The 17976-nt window shown below is 44.0% G+C and overlaps 1 protein-coding gene across 2 annotated transcripts in view; it reads left to right on the forward strand.

Moving 5' to 3' along the window:
* LOC134878206 (myosin-9-like) overlaps positions 1-15913 on the forward strand; it is a 34420-nt gene extending 18507 nt beyond the window's left edge. Inside the window, exons 6-41 of one of the 2 annotated variants that reach the window (XM_063904094.1) lie at positions 531-551; positions 2485-2577; positions 2666-2729; positions 3113-3211; positions 3322-3465; positions 3575-3670; positions 4143-4414; positions 4497-4670; positions 4762-4935; positions 5048-5162; positions 6524-6708; positions 6858-6979; positions 7066-7135; positions 7259-7419; positions 7776-7884; positions 7991-8122; positions 8232-8438; positions 8672-8809; positions 8905-9028; positions 9120-9291; positions 9368-9580; positions 9901-10045; positions 10130-10336; positions 10426-10530; positions 10676-10828; positions 11352-11600; positions 11769-11981; positions 12078-12290; positions 12540-12701; positions 12810-12938; positions 13034-13122; positions 13213-13336; positions 13474-13682; positions 13812-13920; positions 13999-14171; positions 14263-15913. In XM_063904094.1, the coding sequence (XP_063760164.1) occupies positions 531-551; positions 2485-2577; positions 2666-2729; positions 3113-3211; positions 3322-3465; positions 3575-3670; positions 4143-4414; positions 4497-4670; positions 4762-4935; positions 5048-5162; positions 6524-6708; positions 6858-6979; positions 7066-7135; positions 7259-7419; positions 7776-7884; positions 7991-8122; positions 8232-8438; positions 8672-8809; positions 8905-9028; positions 9120-9291; positions 9368-9580; positions 9901-10045; positions 10130-10336; positions 10426-10530; positions 10676-10828; positions 11352-11600; positions 11769-11981; positions 12078-12290; positions 12540-12701; positions 12810-12938; positions 13034-13122; positions 13213-13336; positions 13474-13682; positions 13812-13920; positions 13999-14171; positions 14263-14371 (5274 nt within the window). In that variant the 3' untranslated portion in view covers positions 14372-15913. The remainder of the gene's footprint in view (positions 1-530; positions 552-2484; positions 2578-2665; positions 2730-3112; positions 3212-3321; positions 3466-3574; positions 3671-4142; positions 4415-4496; positions 4671-4761; positions 4936-5047; positions 5163-6523; positions 6709-6857; positions 6980-7065; positions 7136-7258; positions 7420-7775; positions 7885-7990; positions 8123-8231; positions 8439-8671; positions 8810-8904; positions 9029-9119; positions 9292-9367; positions 9581-9900; positions 10046-10129; positions 10337-10425; positions 10531-10675; positions 10829-11351; positions 11601-11768; positions 11982-12077; positions 12291-12539; positions 12702-12809; positions 12939-13033; positions 13123-13212; positions 13337-13473; positions 13683-13811; positions 13921-13998; positions 14172-14262) is intronic. The other variant, XM_063904095.1, reaches the window with a different exon arrangement.
* The last annotated feature ends 2063 nt before the right edge of the window (positions 15914-17976 follow it).

The following is a 17976-nucleotide window of genomic DNA, read 5'->3' on the forward strand; positions in this document are numbered from 1 at the left end:
TTTAATTATTATTAAATAGCCCGTTGTCCATCTCAAACATGACATATATAATTATTTGTATTATTTTTTTGTTTATATATATTATTATTTTTGCCCATTTTTCTCATCTTTCATCAAAAACATGAACTTTATTATTTTTAAATATTATTTTTATTTATCTTTTGCCCGTTTTTTCCATCGTTCATCAAAGACATGACTTTTATTATTATTTCTAAATATTATTTCATTTCCAAACTTCACAGTTTATCAAATTATAATCTCAGTACAGCTTTTAAAGTCTCCTGGCTCTCTCATATCTAATATTTACCACAGGCCTTACTTACCTCATGTGAGATGAGGTAAGGTGGATTTTACTGTCTTTTCATCAGGAGTCAAACTCAGCCTAACAGCCTGACATTACCTCAGAGTCTGGAAAGCTGCTCTACTGTTATCTGGCTCTGTGATAGATGAATCTCCAGAGTGGGGTTTGATGAAAACCACATCTATCATCCCTTTTTTTTGAGGTTGTATTTCTCTCTTCCCATCAACAGAACAGCTCGATCCTGTCACATGTGAGTTAACTCTCTCCCTCCATTCGCTCTCCCCCCCCACCCCCCCACCTGCTTCTGTCATCACCTTCCTCCTCCCCCGCCCTCACCCTCCTCCCTCTCCTTCCCCTTCGCTGGGAGTCACTTTGTATGAAGGGGCAGAGGTGAGATGTCTCGGCAGCCAATAGGAAGCAGGGAGGAAGTTTGTTTGCAGATCAGTGGCAGCCAAACGTGTTCCTGTGAAAAATTCAGCCAGACAATGGAAGGATAAGGGGGGGGGGGCTATGCTGAGAAAATACACAGCATTTTTGGTCTCAAAGATATTTATTTGTATATTTGTCTGGTTGAATTTTTCATCATTTTGTATCGCTACTCTGTGCGTCCAAAGTTTCATCGTGCTTTTTTCAGTGTGTTCAACATGCACCAGGATCAGATTAGATCAAACTAATTAAAACCACAATACAATAAATGTAACGTGCTTTAATGGCGTCAGATTAGAGATCATAATTATTGCATTTTTTGTAAATGAAAGAACATTTTCATCCATTTCTTTCTTTTACACATCTGGACCCTACCAACGACCCTACACAGGAATCTAAATCTACACATAAAATACTCCTTTTGTTCGCATTCAAAGGTTGATTTTACATTTAAAGTCCCTTAAGAATGACGCTGGTCATCCCTAAAATATATATATAATCCAGGGCCTTCAGTTGGTCAACTTGTACTAGAAAATTCTGAAAAGCTTAATGAAAGACACAGATATGACAGACTTTTGTGCCTAACATGTGAATCAGAGCAGCACTCCCTTTAGGATTTCTTGCTGATGTCATCCATGTTTTGCCAGATATGTTTGAGTGATCTGCAAACCTTTATTGTTGAGTAAAAAACAAAACCAGTATAGCCAGAAAGAAGAGGTTGAAGGTTATATTTCGGCAGGAAGGAGCGTGGGTTTGTGTGGCGTTCACTCCTCTGGGTCTCAGGTGATGGGTCTCTGGGTGTTTGCAGGTTTGCACTAACATGACGTTTTGTGTGTGGGGGATGAAATGCTTGGGTGTGTGTCTGTGTGTTGCTCGGGTGTGTTTATGGTTCCTTTTATCACTTTATGTTGACATGTTTTGTCCGCATTCTCCCTTCTCCTCAGACGTAAGTACATCGTGGGTAATTCCTACAGCATGTTAAATAATCTGTTAATTAAATGAAAAACAGATGTGAAGGAGATTCTCACAGTAAATCTGTCGCGAAGATCTGATGATCCATTGTTGAGAATAATACTGGTTTAGCAGAAGAGCATTAGGGCCAGGCATAAGGGGGAAATGAAGTGGATAGAGTTTGGATTTTGAGAATATAATCAAGATTTTAAGTATATTTGAAGTTGCAAAAATGGGGAAAGTAAATTGGAAAAAAGTCGAGAATAAATTGGAAAATTTACTTTCATTTGTATTTAATTTTTAACTATTTAATATTTGATATGTTATACATTTGAAAGGTGTAGAATAAAGAGTTAATGTTGAGAATAAAATCGTCATGTAAAGAATAAAGTCCAAATGTCCCACTAAAAATACATTTAGAGAATAAAGTCAGATTGTTTATTTTTTAAAGTGAGAAATGTCAAGAAAAAATAAATTAAATGAATGAAAAAAGAAAGTGTTGGGGAAGTCAAAACGTCTGAAATAAATTTGAAATGTCAAGAAAAAAATTGAACTATCGAAAAAAGAAATAAAAAATGGAGACTAAATTTTAACCCATTTTAAGAATAAAGTTTGTCTTTTCTCTTGACATTTCAACTTTATCCTCAAAATGCTAAATAATACTCAATAATACCATCTTAAAAACCTTCCTCCTCATTCTGTACTCCCTTATGCTTGGCCCTAATACTCTTCCCTATGATTCACTAAACAAATGGAACGTGTACTTTATATATTTTTTGCCTTGCTGTTCTGTTCCTCTCCACCAGGGGGAGCTGGAGAAGCAGCTGCTGCAGGCTAACCCCATCCTGGAAGCCTTCGGAAACGCCAAGACCGTCAAAAACGACAACTCTTCCCGATTCGTGAGTACTACGTCTTCTGATCCAGACTTTTTCTTTAACTTATCCAAACGCCATTCCTAAATATTAATCTGTCTCCTGCCTCCTGTAGGGAAAATTCATCAGGATCAACTTTGATGTCAACGGTTACATCGTTGGGGCCAATATTGAAACTTGTATCCTTCGTACGGTCATTGCTTCCCTTTTATGTTCAGTATATCCAAATATCTTTGAGATTTTGTAAAGGCTTTCTACTCTTTACTATTTTTAACCGACCTTGTGTGAGGCGTGCAGCATTCAAAGTGATTCTAACAATGTGTTTGTGTTCATAAAGAGTCTACTCCTAGAACCAAATTACATAAAAACTTAGAGGAACATGCATCCCAAATACTGACCCATCAAACGAGTTGGGTCTCTTATGATAGGAAGACATCAGAGTGGATGTTGGCTTGTGTTTAGGGCATTTTGGGGTAAAATTTCAGCCGGAGTTTGATATATTACAAACTGATTGCAGCCATGATAGTGTCGGAGAACTTGTCCTTGACGTAATGACTGCTAGACCTGTTGGAGAAATCCCGTGCCATTCGCCAGGCCAAAGACGAGAGGACCTTCCATATCTTCTACTACCTCCTCACGGGGGCAGGGGACAAACTGCGAAGTAAGGAACGCACGACTTTCTGAGAGCATTTGCAGCGTTATTCTGAAAAGACGGCCTTCTGTTAAGGGTTTTTGCCGTTTGACTCACTGCAACCATGCTTTTTCTCTCAGGTGAGCTCCTCCTGGAGAACTACAACAACTACCGCTTCCTCTCCAACGGGAACGTGACAATTCCCGGGCAGCAGGACAAGGACCTGTTCACAGAGACTCTGGAGGCCTTCAAGATCATGAGCATCCCCGAGGATGAGCAGATTGGTACGGCAGATTACCCCAAAATCAACCTTTATTCCTGGAGTGAGACTTTTATTGTGTTTACCTGCAACTTGAAACCTTGTTGACGCTCCTGTTTGTTGTTTGTGTGCAGGCTTGTTGAAGGTGGTGGCCTCTGTGCTGCAGCTCGGAAACATGAGCTTCAAGAAGGAGCGCCACACGGACCAGGCCTCCATGCCAGACAACACCGGTACGTCAGAATTTATTTTAAATCAAGACAAAAGCCTTTTCTATTTTCCTCTGCCTTTTTAATAAATGAGATAACTACTCGTCTCTTAAACTGAATATGTAATGTATTTTAGCTTGTTTTAAACTTCTATTCAGAGTAAATTCTTTACTCAAAAGGACAAGTATGGAAATTTGATCAATTTAAGGATAAAATACAGTAAATATCTTGATAAAAATAAAGACAAATGTGCATATAAAATAATCAGAAAATAAAGGAAAATCATGATTTAATCTTAAAAAATGTGCAATAAATGTTTTGAATACTTCACCATTTAAAAATAATGTATGTAATTAAATGGAAATAAAAATGTGCATGAAATATAAAATAACTGCTGATGGTCGGGTGAGTCCCGCTGTTCTTTGAATTGCTTTATATTAAAATGCACGCTTTAAATAAACATCGCCCTGCCTTCTCCACCTTTCCTGTGCCACAGCTGCCCAGAAAGTGAGCCACCTGATGGGCATGAACGTCACAGACTTCACCCGGGCCATCCTGTCCCCCAGGATCAAGGTGGGCCGAGACTACGTGCAGAAAGCTCAGACTCAGGAGCAGGCGGAGTTCGCCGTGGAGGCTTTAGCCAAGGCCACGTACGAGAGGATGTTCCGCTGGCTCGTCATGAGGATCAACAAAGCTCTGGACAAAACCAAGAGGCAGGGAGCCTCCTTCATCGGCATCCTGGACATCGCCGGGTTTGAGATCTTTGAGGTAAAGACGTTTGGTCAATCGGTATCAGTCCGTCTCTGTCGATCAGCAGTCTTCTTAAACACGTTGCTCCTGTGTCTTCCAGCTGAACTCCTTCGAGCAGCTGTGCATCAACTACACCAACGAGAAGCTGCAGCAGCTCTTCAACCACACCATGTTCATCCTGGAGCAGGAGGAGTACCAGAGGGAGGGCATCGAGTGGAGCTTCATCGACTTCGGCCTCGACCTGCAGCCCTGCATCGACCTCATCGAGAAACCCGTACGTCCTGCAGACATCACACACCTGTCCAGCCAGCTATAGCATGTCTATTTCGTGCCTGAATATCCACCTTTCCCCCTCCCCTGTGCAGGCCAGCCCCCCCGGTATCCTCGCCCTGCTGGATGAGGAGTGCTGGTTTCCCAAAGCCACCGACAAGAGCTTTGTGGAGAAGGTCCTCCAGGAGCAGGGCACTCACCCCAAGTTCTTCAAGCCGAAGAAACTGAAGGACGAAGCCGACTTCTGCGTCATCCATTACGCCGGCAAGGTAAACTGTCATAAACAAAGTTAGAAAGTCAATGAAGGAAGCCGTGACACATGCAAACACCTTCAGTCTTACTTAATACTTGACCTGACCGCTGCCTGATGTCTCTGGTCAGGTGGACTACAAGGCCGACGAGTGGCTGATGAAGAACATGGACCCTCTGAACGACAACGTGGCTTCACTGCTCAACCAGTCCACCGACAAGTTTGTGTCTGAGCTCTGGAAGGACGGTGAGTTAAAGCAGAGTTCACCCAGAAGTCCCTGTGTCTCTGGGGGCAGTTTTCAACGTGGGAATATATTTCATTTAGTTCCGCCTTTCATCATGCTTTCTTTCTCTGTCATTGTCTGGTGTTTGGACCTTTGTTTTCTCCTTCTCAAACCCCATTCATCCACTTCTTCCCCGTTTTGTCCGTCGTTCTTTCTTTCACGGGGTCTCAGAGGTACAGAGTTGTCAGAGAGCTTATTTTTATGAGCGTTTTCCTATTCTTCACTCAGACTCAGACTCAGGTGACGAGGTTTCTTTTCATTTATTTCCCCTTCTTCTCCTGCCGTGTGTTTTCTGACGATTCCTCCACTTCTCCTGAATCTTCAAAGATTTTGTTTGTTTGTTTTTATTGTCTTTAACCTTCTGTTTGTGCAGTCAGAAATATCCAGGTCATCCTAACCACTTGTTGCTCCATCGTTGAACTCTTCTTCTCTCCCTCTGTGTAATAGCGTGGTTTGGGGACTCCTGGTGGTGGTCATGGGTACTGCAGCGATGGGTATATACTGCATGGGTTTGGTGTGGTTTGGTTTTTTCATCAGCACAAAAAATACATGTCCACTGCAACCACTAAAGTACGACACCTATCTGACATGGCAAGAATCACACTATCATCCCGATACTAAAAAATAATACTAGGGCAGAATTAGATTTAGTTGAAGTTCACCATTTAGAAATGTTTTTAAAAAGTCAGATCTTTTAGGAAAAGAGTGATAATTTTGAAGAAATACTTTGAAAAAATCTAAAGTTTAAAGAGAAAATAAAAAAGGAAAAGAAATTGAGACAAAAAGTGTGAATTATTTTAAGAAGATGATTAGGGCCACATGAAGATGGAGGTAGAATAGTGAGAAAATAGGGGGACATTGTTTTAAAGTCAGACATTTGAAGAAAAAAAAAGGCAGAAGTTTTAGGAAAAAGTGATAATGTGGAAGAAATAATCGGAATTTCCAAAAACACACAGCGTCCCATCACAGTTCCCCACACACATTACCTTTAATTAAACACACAGTTTTCTCTTAGAGCTACAAACCAGCCCCTCCATTCACCACACTTTTCTTTGTTTTTGTCATGGTGTGTACTCTCTCTCCACCCTTCACTGTGACTCCTCTCCTGGTTCCCGTTTCCCTCTGCATTCACTCAGTGTTTGTGTGTGTGGTGTGTCACTGGTTTATAAAGCTCTATCTCTCCTGGTGTACCGAGAGGAAATGGAGACACAGTTGGTCATAAATTCATTCCTCCTTGTGACATGCATTTTGTCTTGCCTGGTTAAATATTTAAAATGATTGAATTAAGATCCACTGGGTTTCTCACACTTCTGTCTTCTTTCAGTGGACCGCATCGTGGGTCTGGATAAAGTCTCCATGGCCGACATGCCCGGTGCCTTCAAGACCCGTAAAGGCATGTTCCGCACCGTGGGCCAGCTGTACAAAGAGCAGCTGTCCAAACTCATGGCCACCCTGAGGAACACCAACCCCAACTTTGTCCGCTGCATCATCCCCAACCACGAGAAGAAGGTACCCGAGAAATACTGGAATATGTTTTCAAATCCTTAAAAAGTTCCTGATTTAAGGTCTGTCTGTTTTAGTTATTTTGGTTCCATACTTTTTGTTGTAAATCTCTTTGTTGAATCGAGATCCTAATCAGCTCTTCTCCCTTCTCTCAGGCCGGTAAACTGGACCCCCATCTGGTTCTGGACCAGCTGAGGTGCAACGGTGTGCTGGAGGGGATCCGTATCTGCAGACAGGGCTTCCCCAACCGCATCGTCTTCCAGGAGTTCAGACAGAGGTAAGAGAAGAAGAGATACCCACCGATCCTAGTATGTATTTCTATGTGTAAAAATAAACTCATCAACCCCCCTTTTTGTTTTCCAGGTATGAAATCCTCACCCCCAACTCCATCCCTAAGGGCTTCATGGATGGAAAGCAGGCCTGTGTGCTCATGGTAAGCAAGCTACAAATGAACTAGCTCAGCATTTTTAGTTGCAGCTTAACATCTGTTGCTATCACTTTATTAAAACCACTATTCCCATTACACCATCACTCAGTGCCTCCTCTGCCCCTGCAGATCAAAAGCCTGGAGCTGGACCCCAACCTGTACCGGATCGGGCAGAGCAAAGTGTTCTTCAGAGCCGGAGTCCTGGCTCACCTGGAGGAGGAGCGAGACATGAAGATCACCGACATCATCATCAGCTTCCAGGCCTGGTGCCGAGGATACGTGGCCCGCAAGTGAGAAGACTTTCCAGAATCAGAATACTTTATTTATCCCGGTGGGAAAAATGTGAAAGCTGCTCCTTTTTTAGAATAATACAAATAAAGATACTTAACACTTGAATAAAAACAGGTATTATTAGAAGTTAAAGTGAGAATAAAGTAAAGATTGTGGATAAAATGAAAAGTAAATAGAATAAAATATTATATCAAAGGAAGTTGAAGTAAGAATTAGTGATAGAACATAAAATATTGTTATCAACATAAATTAGAGTTAAAATGTGGTCTTTTCTACATATTTGCCTTTTATTTTGTCCTTTGCATTGAACTGCATGTAAGTCTGAAGTGTCTTAATGTGTACATTTGTTTTGCAGGGCTTTTGCCAAGAGGCAGCAGCAGCTGACGGCCATGAAGGTGATCCAGAGGAACTGCGCCGCGTATCTGAAGCTCAGGAACTGGCAGTGGTGGAGACTCTTCACCAAGGTGATCCTCGGGCTCCTTCATCACCTCATACTTAATTAATTGTGCAGCATATTGTCTTCTAAAGTATGTTTCTTAACTCTCGTCATGTCTTCCATTCTGTCCCCAGGTGAAGCCTCTGCTGCAGGTGAGCCGGCAGGAGGAGGAGATGCAGGCCAAGGACGACGAGCTGTCGAAGGTGAAGGAGAAGCATCTGTACGCTGAGACGCAGCTCCGTGAGATGGAGGAGAAACAGCACCAGGTACAGTTGGTTTGACTATTCCAAACCAATGCATCCTTATGGTTTATGGCGCTCATCGTAAGTCGAGTCTTTGGAGATGAAATGTAATCATGTCTTTGCGTACCTGCAGCTGAGTGCGGAGAAGATGGCTCTGCAGGAGCAGCTGCAGGCGGAGACGGAGCTCTGCGCCGAGGCCGAGGAGATGAGAGCCCGTCTGGCGGCCAGGAAGCAGGAGCTGGAGGAGATCCTGCATGACCTGGAGGCCCGGGTGGAGGAGGAGGAGGAGCGCGCCGCCCAGCTGTCTGGCGAGAGGAAGAAGATGCAGCAAAACATCGGGGTAAGTTCCCATTTCAAACATGGAATTAGATGCTATGCTAAAGGGAAAGTAGAAATTCTATGATTTGAATATGGGATGAGAAGTAAACATCCTTTTGGATTATCTCTTCAGCACAGACGGTCATGACCGTGTCAGAAGAGAAGAGCCTCATTTATCCCCTTTCTTATTGGAGGTTGAGTTGTAGAGCTGTTGGGTTTTCCTTGCTAACCTTCCTCCCATGCTTCTCCTCCCAGGACTTGGAGCAGCAGCTGGACGAGGAGGAAGCAGCCAGGCAGAAGCTCCAGCTGGAGAAGGTCACTCTGGAGGCCAAGATGAAGAAGGTGGAGGAGGACGTGATGGTGCTGGACGACCAGAACAGCAAGTTAAACAAGGTCAGAACAAGAGCTGAACATCTTGTGAAATCAGAAGAGCTTAAACAAAATCATTTCTGAGGATATGAATCATGATGCTTATTGTGTGAACACAGGAGAAGAAGCTGCTGGAGGAGAGGATCTCTGAGTTCACCACCAACCTGACGGAGGAGGAGGAGAAATCCAAGAGTCTGCAGAAACTCAAGACCAAACACGAGGCCATGATCACAGACCTGGAGGGTAGGAGGAGGAACAAACACTTGCATGATAGACATTCTGCATCTTCCTTTTCCCTCCCTTTTTAAATCCCTGTTCTTTTTTCATCCCTCAGACCGCCTGCGCAGGGAGGAGAAGCAGCGCCAGGAGCTTGAGAAGAACCGACGCAAGCTGGACGGCGACTTCAACGAGATCCACGACCAGATCGCCGAGCTGCAGGCTCAGATCGCCGAGCTCCGCGCTCAACTCGCCAAGAAGGAGGAGGAGCTACAGGCTGCTTTGGCCAGGTTTGTGTGACCCCTTTATTTTGTTGAGTAATTGTCAGTATTGCAAAGTTCTCTGACCTTCTCTTCCTCCCCTCAGGATCGAGGAGGAGGCGGCTCAGAAGAACCTTGCCCAGAAGAAGATCCGAGAGATGGAGGCTCAGCTGTCGGAGCTGCAGGAGGATCTGGAGCTGGAGAGGCAGGCTCGCACCAAGGCGGAGAAACACCGCCGAGACCTGGGGGAGGAGCTGGAGGCCCTGAAGACGGAGCTGGAGGACACGCTGGACTCCACCGCTGCCCAGCAGGAACTCAGGTACAGCAGACCGATGATGCACTATATTAATAAGCCATGCGAAGTGGGCATTTGGTTATAGCTTTCATCTTTTTCGAAGAGAAGAGGACTTGAAAATGGATCTCTATCCCTATGTGAAATTACAGATGTATAAACTACACATCCCTCTACTTATTGCTCATGAAATGGTCTGCTTTTGCTGACTCAAACTTAACGAACTAGGCAATTTAAACAAGTGAGCACAATGTTAAATATGCCGTTAAAACTGGTAATTTCCTACAAAGTCTGAGTCATTATTTTATCTTTGAGCCTTGAGATGAACCTTTTGTTCCGCCTCTCAGGACTAAGCGTGAGACCGAGGTGGCTCATCTGAAGAAGACTCTGGACGACGAGGCCAAAATTCACGAGCAGCAGCTGGGGGAGATGAGGCAGAAGCACAGCCAGGCCTTCGACGAGCTCAACGAGCAGCTGGAGCAGGCCAAGAGGGTAAAGGAACATTCAAAACCCTTCATCTATCCACTCTGATCTCTCCCTAAAGATGGCATTAACACTGCTCCCTGTTCCCCACAGAACAAAGTGTCCATGGAAAAGGCGAAGCAGGCTCTGGAGTCGGAAAGGAACGAGCTGGCCATCGAGGCCCAGACGCTGATGCAGGGGAAGGGAGACTCCGAGCACCGCAGGAAGAAGGCAGAGAGTCTGGTGCAGGAGCTGCAGCTCAAGTTCTCCGAGAGCGAGCGCCAGAGGCTGGAGCAGGCCGAGAAGTTGGCCAAATCCCAGGTACGACCTTCCATACGTCTTAAAACAGAAAGTGAGTTTATATGTTGGCACCTCTGGGTTCGTGCTGACGCTCTCTCTCGTGTCTCCAGGCTGAACTGGAGAGCGTGAGCGCTGTGCTGTGTGATGTGGAGGGAAAATCCGTCAAGGCCACTAAAGACTGCTCTGCTGTGGAGTCCCAGCTGCAGGACATTCAGGTACACGCACACACACACACACGTTACAAGTTATACTCTCCTGCGTGTCCTTATTATACACACTGAAGCTCACACATAAGACTTTTGAGTCAAATCCTTGCTGCTACATATAATTCATCTTTCCATGTCCCTGTGTCTCCAATAGGAGCTGCTCCAGGAGGAGACCCGTCAGAAGCTGTCCAACAGCACCCGTCTGCGTCAGCTGGAGGACGAGCAGAACAACCTGAGGGAGCAGCTGGAGGAGGAGGAGGAGGCCAAGAAGAACGTGGAGAAGCAGCTGATGACCGTCCAGGCTCAGGTGAGAGGAAACACAACACCTGAAGACACTCGGACTGTCATCTAGCGACTTGTTTCCTTCAGATAATAACTCCTTTTTTTTCTTTCATGCAAAAACGGATTAAAGTCGTACAATAAGGCATGTTTTTTGCTTTATCTATAGTGTCTGTAGAACATGTTTTTATTTAGAACAAAGCACATACTATTTGAAATAATAATCAGTGAAATAATGTGAATAAAATGTGTTTCGTTCTGGAAACACAGAAAGACAAACACCTCGCTGCATCCTGGTTGCAAACAGATTGAATGGTCTAATAAATAATGCATGTACAAACATTGATGTAACTTCTTTAACTTGTATAAAGTTTAATTATCCAGCATATTTAGAAAACGCAAAGTATAAATACCTGCAAAAAAACACTTTGTCACATTTAAAAACATCCAAAGACAGTCCTTAAAAAGCCAAGAGAAGCTGAAATAATACCCAGAATGACTGTTTCTACATCCCAGCATTGACTCCTCCTCCTCCTCTTCTCTCCCTGCAGCTCCTGGAGATGAAGAAGAAGGTGGAGCAGGACGCAGGGTCTCTGGAGACGGCCGAGGAGGCGAAGAAGAGATACCAGCGAGACCTGGAGGCTTCCAACCAGCGCCTGGAGGAGAAATGTGCCGCCTTCGAGAAGCTGGACAAAACCAAGACGCGTGTGCAGCAGGAGCTGGACGACTTGCTGGTGGACCAGGACCACCTCCGCCAGATCGTCTCCAACCTGGAGAAGAAGCAGAAGAAGTTTGACCAGGTAGGAAGACGTTTTCATCTTTGAATTATTTTATTTTATCCATAAAAACTCTGCGGTGAGATTTGGACATTTCTATGTAAAAAAATAAACTGCTTTTTTTATTAAAGACTTAAAAAAGGCACGTTTGACCTTTTTAGAATAACCTCTGACCCTGTCCTGTTCCTGTAGATGCTGGCTGAGGAGAAGAACATCTCGGCCCGTTATGCAGAGGAGCGAGACAAAGCTGAGGCCGAGGCCCGAGAGAAGGAGACCCGGGCTCTGGCTCTGACCCGCGAGCTGGACTCTCTGATGGACCTCAAGGAGGAAACGGACCGCAACAACAAGCTGCTGCGCGCCGAGATGGAGGACCTGGTCTCCTCCACGGACGACGTCGGCAAGAGCGTAAGTATCGGCGTAGTGACGGGGGCAGGGGGAGCGCGTGCTGACCGGAGATCAGTTTCTAATCCCACAAATCTATTTCTCCGCTCCGTCCTGCAGGTGCACGAGCTGGAGAAGGCCAAGCGTGCGATGGAGCAGCAGCTGGAGGAGATGAAGACGCAGCTGGAGGAGCTGGAGGACGAGCTGCAGGGGACCGAGGACGCCAAGCTGCGTCTGGAGGTTAACATGCAGGCCATGAAGGCTCAGTACGAGAGGGACCTGTCCGGGAGAGACGAGATGGGGGAGGAGAAGAAGAGAGCGCTGGTCAAACAGGTACGCATAGAGAATGAATTATTATTTAAATTCTGATTTGTTTTGTATTTTTATTCATTTATTAAGTTTAATATTTTTGGACCACCAGTGCCTTTTTATGGGACTTTCTTTTTCAAAATATTACTATATTTCTTTACAACAAGCATAAGTCACACACATAATGACAACAAGAGGAGAGAGGAAAGGATATCCTTATAATTAAACTACATTTAATTGAAATAATTAAAGTTAATTTTCTTGCTCCTTCAGGTGCGGGAGATGGAGATGGAGCTGGAGGACGAGAGGAAGCAGCGCTCTGCAGCCGTGGCCTCCAGGAAGAAGCTGGAGCTGGACCTGAAGGAGCTGGAGGTCGGCATCGACATGGCTAACAAGAACAGGGACGAGGCCCTGAAGCAGCTGAAGAAACTCCAGGTGAGACACTGGGATTACCTCTCATAATCATCACATTAATAATTAAGAAACTAGAGTGAAATGGTTAAAATGATTCCCCCATGTAACTGACTCCTCTTGTGTCCTCAGGCCCAGATGAAGGACCTGATCCGAGAGCTGGAGGACACTCGCATGTCCCGAGAGGAGATCCTGGCTCAGAGCAAGGAGACGGAGAAGAAGCTGAAGGGCATGGAGGCGGAGATGCTGCAGATGCAGGAGGTCAGCATGCTCGCCTCCCCCCTCCAGCAGCCTCCTCTGTAACCTCCCTGTCTCTGATGCAAACTGAAACTCTTTTCCTCCCTCCTCCCCTGCAGGAGCTGGCAGCTGCAGAGCGAGTGAAGAGGCAGGCGCAGCAGGAGAGAGACGAGCTGCAGGATGAGATCAACAGCCAGGCCACCAAGAAGTAAGACCTCCTAAAACCCTTCTTAAACAGCAAAACTGTCCTTTTAGTGCATGGCCTGATGTTGACAGCCAACCCCCCCCCCCCCCCCAGTGCTCAGGTGGTGGAGGAGAGGCGGCGTCTGGAGGCTCGTATCGCTCAGCTGGAGGAGGAGTTGGAGGAGGAGCAGTGCAACACGGAGCTGACCAACGACCGGCTGAAGAAGGCCATGCTGCAGGTCTGTGGACGAACAGCAGACACGTCTCCTTTAGATTTGAATCATATAAGTTCTGTCCCTCTCTGTCACCAGGACAACAGACGCTTAATGTTCAACATGTCCATCAAACAGCAGTCTGACTTCTCTATCTTTCCCAGTCTGACCAGATGAACGTGGAGCTGGCCGGGGAGCGCAGCACCTGTCAGCGGGTGGAGGGCGCTCGCTGTCAACTGGAGCGTCAGAACAAGGAGCTGAAGCTGAAGCTACAGGAGCTGGAGGGAACCGTCAAGTCCAAGTACAAGGCCAACATGGCCGCCCTGGAGGCCAAGTTGGCTCAGCTGGAGGAGCAGCTGGACATGGAGACCAGGTAACGGCTTTATCTGAAATCATATATTAAAGGTGCTGTTTCCTCAGAAGTAACATCTCAAACTTTCATTGAGGTAGACGGTATAACCATCACATTACTCGGTGCGTGACGTTGTGTTTCTGCTCTCAGAGAGAGGCAGGGAGCCACTAAGCTGGTGAGACGCACCGAGAAGAAACTGAAGGAGGTGATCCTGCAGGTGGACGACGAGAGGCGCAACACGGAGCAGTACAAGGACCAGGTCAGAGGATGCTTCACCGTCACAGCGTTCCTCTGGGTGAATGATATCAGTTCCAAGTCTAACCTTTTCTCCCTGCAGGTGGACAAGCTGAACTCCCGCATGAAGCAGCTGAAGCGTCAGCTGGAGGAGGCGGAGGAGGAGGCGCAGCGGGCCAACGCCAACCGGAGGAAACTGCAGCGAGAGCTGGAGGACGCCACGGAGTCAGCGGACTCCATGACCCGAGAGGTCAGCACCCTGAAGAACAAACTCAGGTGAGAAACGACAGAGTGACTCTCAGGAAACGGTTGCTGTTAAAGCAGATTGGTGTTTGAGGTTTAATCTGTCGTCTTCTTTCCGCTCCAGGCGCGGCGACCTCCCGTTCACCGTGCGCCGCACCGTCCCTCGCACCGGCATCGAGAGCGACGAGGAGAGCGAGACCAAGAGCGAGACCCCCGAGTCCCCCAAGCCTTAAAGACCCGAGTCATCATAAAAACACCCGCGTCATAAAATACAAAAACACACACACACACACACACACACGCACGCACACACATCTAGAGAAACAGATTTCCTCCTGGTTTAGTCCTGTGACAATCTATGCATTCTGAACACACACAGTTAACTCGGGACATTACCATGCTGACACACACACACACACACACACGTTATTTTTGGGCCAAATTTTTACGTTCGCTTCATTTTTCGTTCTCTGGGAAACAAAAACAAAAGGATATTTTTGTAAGGAAACATTCCAATGATGGTAGTCCTGATTCAGGATCTATTTTTCTAATTGAAGAAAGAAAGAAGTGTTCGTTAATGAAGAGCGATCTACTGGAAGGGGACCAAAGTAATATCTCAGTCTATAGAAATGTATTTTATGCAGAAGTTTTTATAATGGTTAAGAATGGAAGTGCTTTATTATGCTCTCGCTTCAGTTTATAATGAAGGTCTATACGCAGAAATGTATCCTATCGATTTAGCGTGGAGGTAGATTTCTCTATTTGTGTGAAAAATGAAAGTGTAAATGTGTAACGCCTTCTACAAGTGCACCAAAAAACAAACAGAATTAGATAAAAAATGGATCGGCTTGTATACAAACAAAATCCACATTTAAAAAAGGAATAAAATGGATTCAGAAATCATGAAAAATATTTTAGTGGAATAAATAAAGTGTATTTGCTTTTTTTTTTCCGCCTTTTTCGAATATTTTTAACATTTCTTGGAAGGTTTGTCACTTTGACAAATTCCACATTTACACATCCGTTCACACGAACAAGACGAGATAAATCTACCTCCCTGATTTAGCTGCAGTTAGTACTCGTGACTACGCTTTTGGGCTTAAAAATGTAACACACATTTCTTGCGGAAACTTAAAAATCCGAGGCAGATTTCAAGTTAGAAAAAAGAAATACGGAAGGCGTTTGATTGTGCTGAAATTTTCTTAATTTTGCACTGAGAAAAAAAGCCTTGACATTAAAAAACCACTGCATTCAGTTTTAAAAAGACTTGTGGTAATGAGTACACACACACACACACACACACACACACACACACACAAAGGCCTTAATGCAGCAGCTGAATTCTGGGTAGGGGGTTTCTCATTTTCTGGACATGCATTGATTTTTACATTTCTCTCTATCAGTGTTTTGTTTATGTTGAAGGTAAAAGGGGGGGGGGGGGGTGTTGAGGGAAGTCTTATTACTCGCACTGTTTTCACAGAGCACGGTTGCTGGGTAGATTTCGGAAGTAGGGGACGTTCTTGTCGCGACGCCGTTACCCCCCACCCCGCAGGCTGTGCTTTCGGCTCACACTGCTGGGAAGTGAGAGGAATGTGTTGTTGGGAATAACGGCTGATAAAATATAAAATAATGATCGCACTTAAAAAAAAAAACACAGCAAAGGAAATCCAAAAAAAAATCTCAATTCTTTTGTAATGTCTGTCTCTCTGCTCCTCTGGAATCATTGTTGTGAAATGTTGGTATTATTGCAATTAAAGAGGCTTTCTAAACTGCTACTCACTGTCTTTGTTATTATTTCACACTGACGTAGTGAAAGAGCTGCATTTATACTCAGACTTAAGCCGAAGGACACAAATATTAGCATTAAAGTATATTTGAAGAACCAAAATGAACATTATTATTAAGAGTAACGGCTCATTTCTCCTATATAAGAAATGACTTCATTAGGATTATTGCTGCATTGATGTGTTCATCACGGCTCATTTAAGGACGTTATACACTGCTGCTGGATATCTGAAACTACATGTACCTGTTTATTATCTGAATCTGTAAATCGCTGTTAAATGTAGTGGAGTTAAAAGTAATAGCAGTGGAGCAGAAGTATAAAGTAGCATGACATGGAAATATTTAAAGTACCTCGTAATTGTAGCGTACTTCGTTAGTGTTGGTCGCCCTCATGAGTCTTATAAGGAAGCAGAATGTAAACCCTTTCATTGTGCAAACGTTGGTTACCACATAACAACAAAAGCACTGTTTGGAAATGTAAACACATTCCCTGAAACTGCAGAGCGCACATTTCAATACTTCCTTTATGATTTATGATTGACCTTCACACTTCAGAATGAAACAACAACTTAATAAACCTTGCTTCAAGCAAAGGAACACTACACAATATTCAACAAGTAAAACCAGTCCAGTCTCCTTCCTCTACCGCAATGCATAGGATGGCAGAGGCCTGTAAAAACTGCGATCAAAATGAAAGCGCTTACTCTTACTTGTCAATGACAAATACAATATTCATGTATACTGGAGTTTAAATCAAGAAATGTGTACCAAATAATGAAATCAATCATAATTTACTTCCACATTATAACTGAGAGAACATCAGGACATGCTGATGTACACTTTCAAAATAAAAGACCTTTGAAATCTCTTCTATGAGCTCATTGTGAAATAACAGCTCATATATGAGATGTCAAAGGTCGTTCAACACTTGAATTCCCAGGAACACGTTGTTAAATATAATCATGGTTTAAGTCTGGTCTGGTTGAGGCTGGAGTTGTTGCTTATGACATGATGTGTTTCCTCCAGCAGAGGGCAGTCAGAGTTTGAGACAAAACACAATCGAGTCAGAACCGGTTTCTCCTCAAAGTGAGGACACCACAGAAAACAAGGATGGAGACCTTTAGGTGAGGACTCTTATTTAACAATATCAAACGTTTATTTTAAAGGACAGCCTTCTGTTGCACACCTGTATTCATGACATTAGGAACCACAATGACTGAATGTAGTTTGTGTGTTCCTATAAACTACATTTGTTTTAAATATGGACAGAAATGTGTAGTCTCAGGAAGTCAGTGGTGGAAAGTAGTTCACTTATAATTAAAAGAGTTTTGGAGTGATTACTTTCACTTCTACTTTTCTGGAATTCAGAGGAAACTTTTTCTACCTTTTTCTCTTCTATTTATACAGAAATGAATAATGTTTAAATGCAACACCACGAGGAGACAGCCTATACACTGAGTATAATGCTCTCATTCTGAATTGGGATACGTTTGATTTTTTAAAGTACATTTAGCAGATAATGCTTCTTTACTTTCCAGTTAATGGAATTGTAGACTTTTACACGTAATGGAATAAGTCCTGGTGTATGTTTCCCTCAAGTACAGAATTGAAAATCCTCATTAAATAATAAAATATGCATTATTTTATTATTTAAAGATTTAGTTTTGTTTGTAGTTTGTAATGTCTTCATTTTTTAGAAGGTGTAATCAATTTAGATTGATTTGATAGAAATAAGGTTGCTCCTCGTCTACCTTAAGTGTGGTTGTTAAGAGTGAAACGTTTTGTGTTTGAGTTATTGATCCGTCAATATGTTTCAAAATAAAGCTAATGGATGGAAAGCCCTCTGTAACGCTAGTCTTATCAGTGTGGTCTCTGGGAGGGCATTAAAGCCCGTCTCTGTGGCCTCTCTCTTGCAATTTCAACGTCAAGTGTCGTTTGTTTTCTTTACACATCCATGCGTTTACCGAACGAGGGCTTTTATTTTGAAATTACTCCCGGGAATTCCTCCTCGTGCCAAACATCCTCTCGTGATTGAGTTAGTTAAACCACAAAA

This window comes from Eleginops maclovinus, chromosome 16 (assembly GCF_036324505.1).
Source record: "Eleginops maclovinus isolate JMC-PN-2008 ecotype Puerto Natales chromosome 16, JC_Emac_rtc_rv5, whole genome shotgun sequence".
NCBI lineage: Eukaryota > Metazoa > Chordata > Actinopteri > Perciformes > Eleginopidae > Eleginops > Eleginops maclovinus.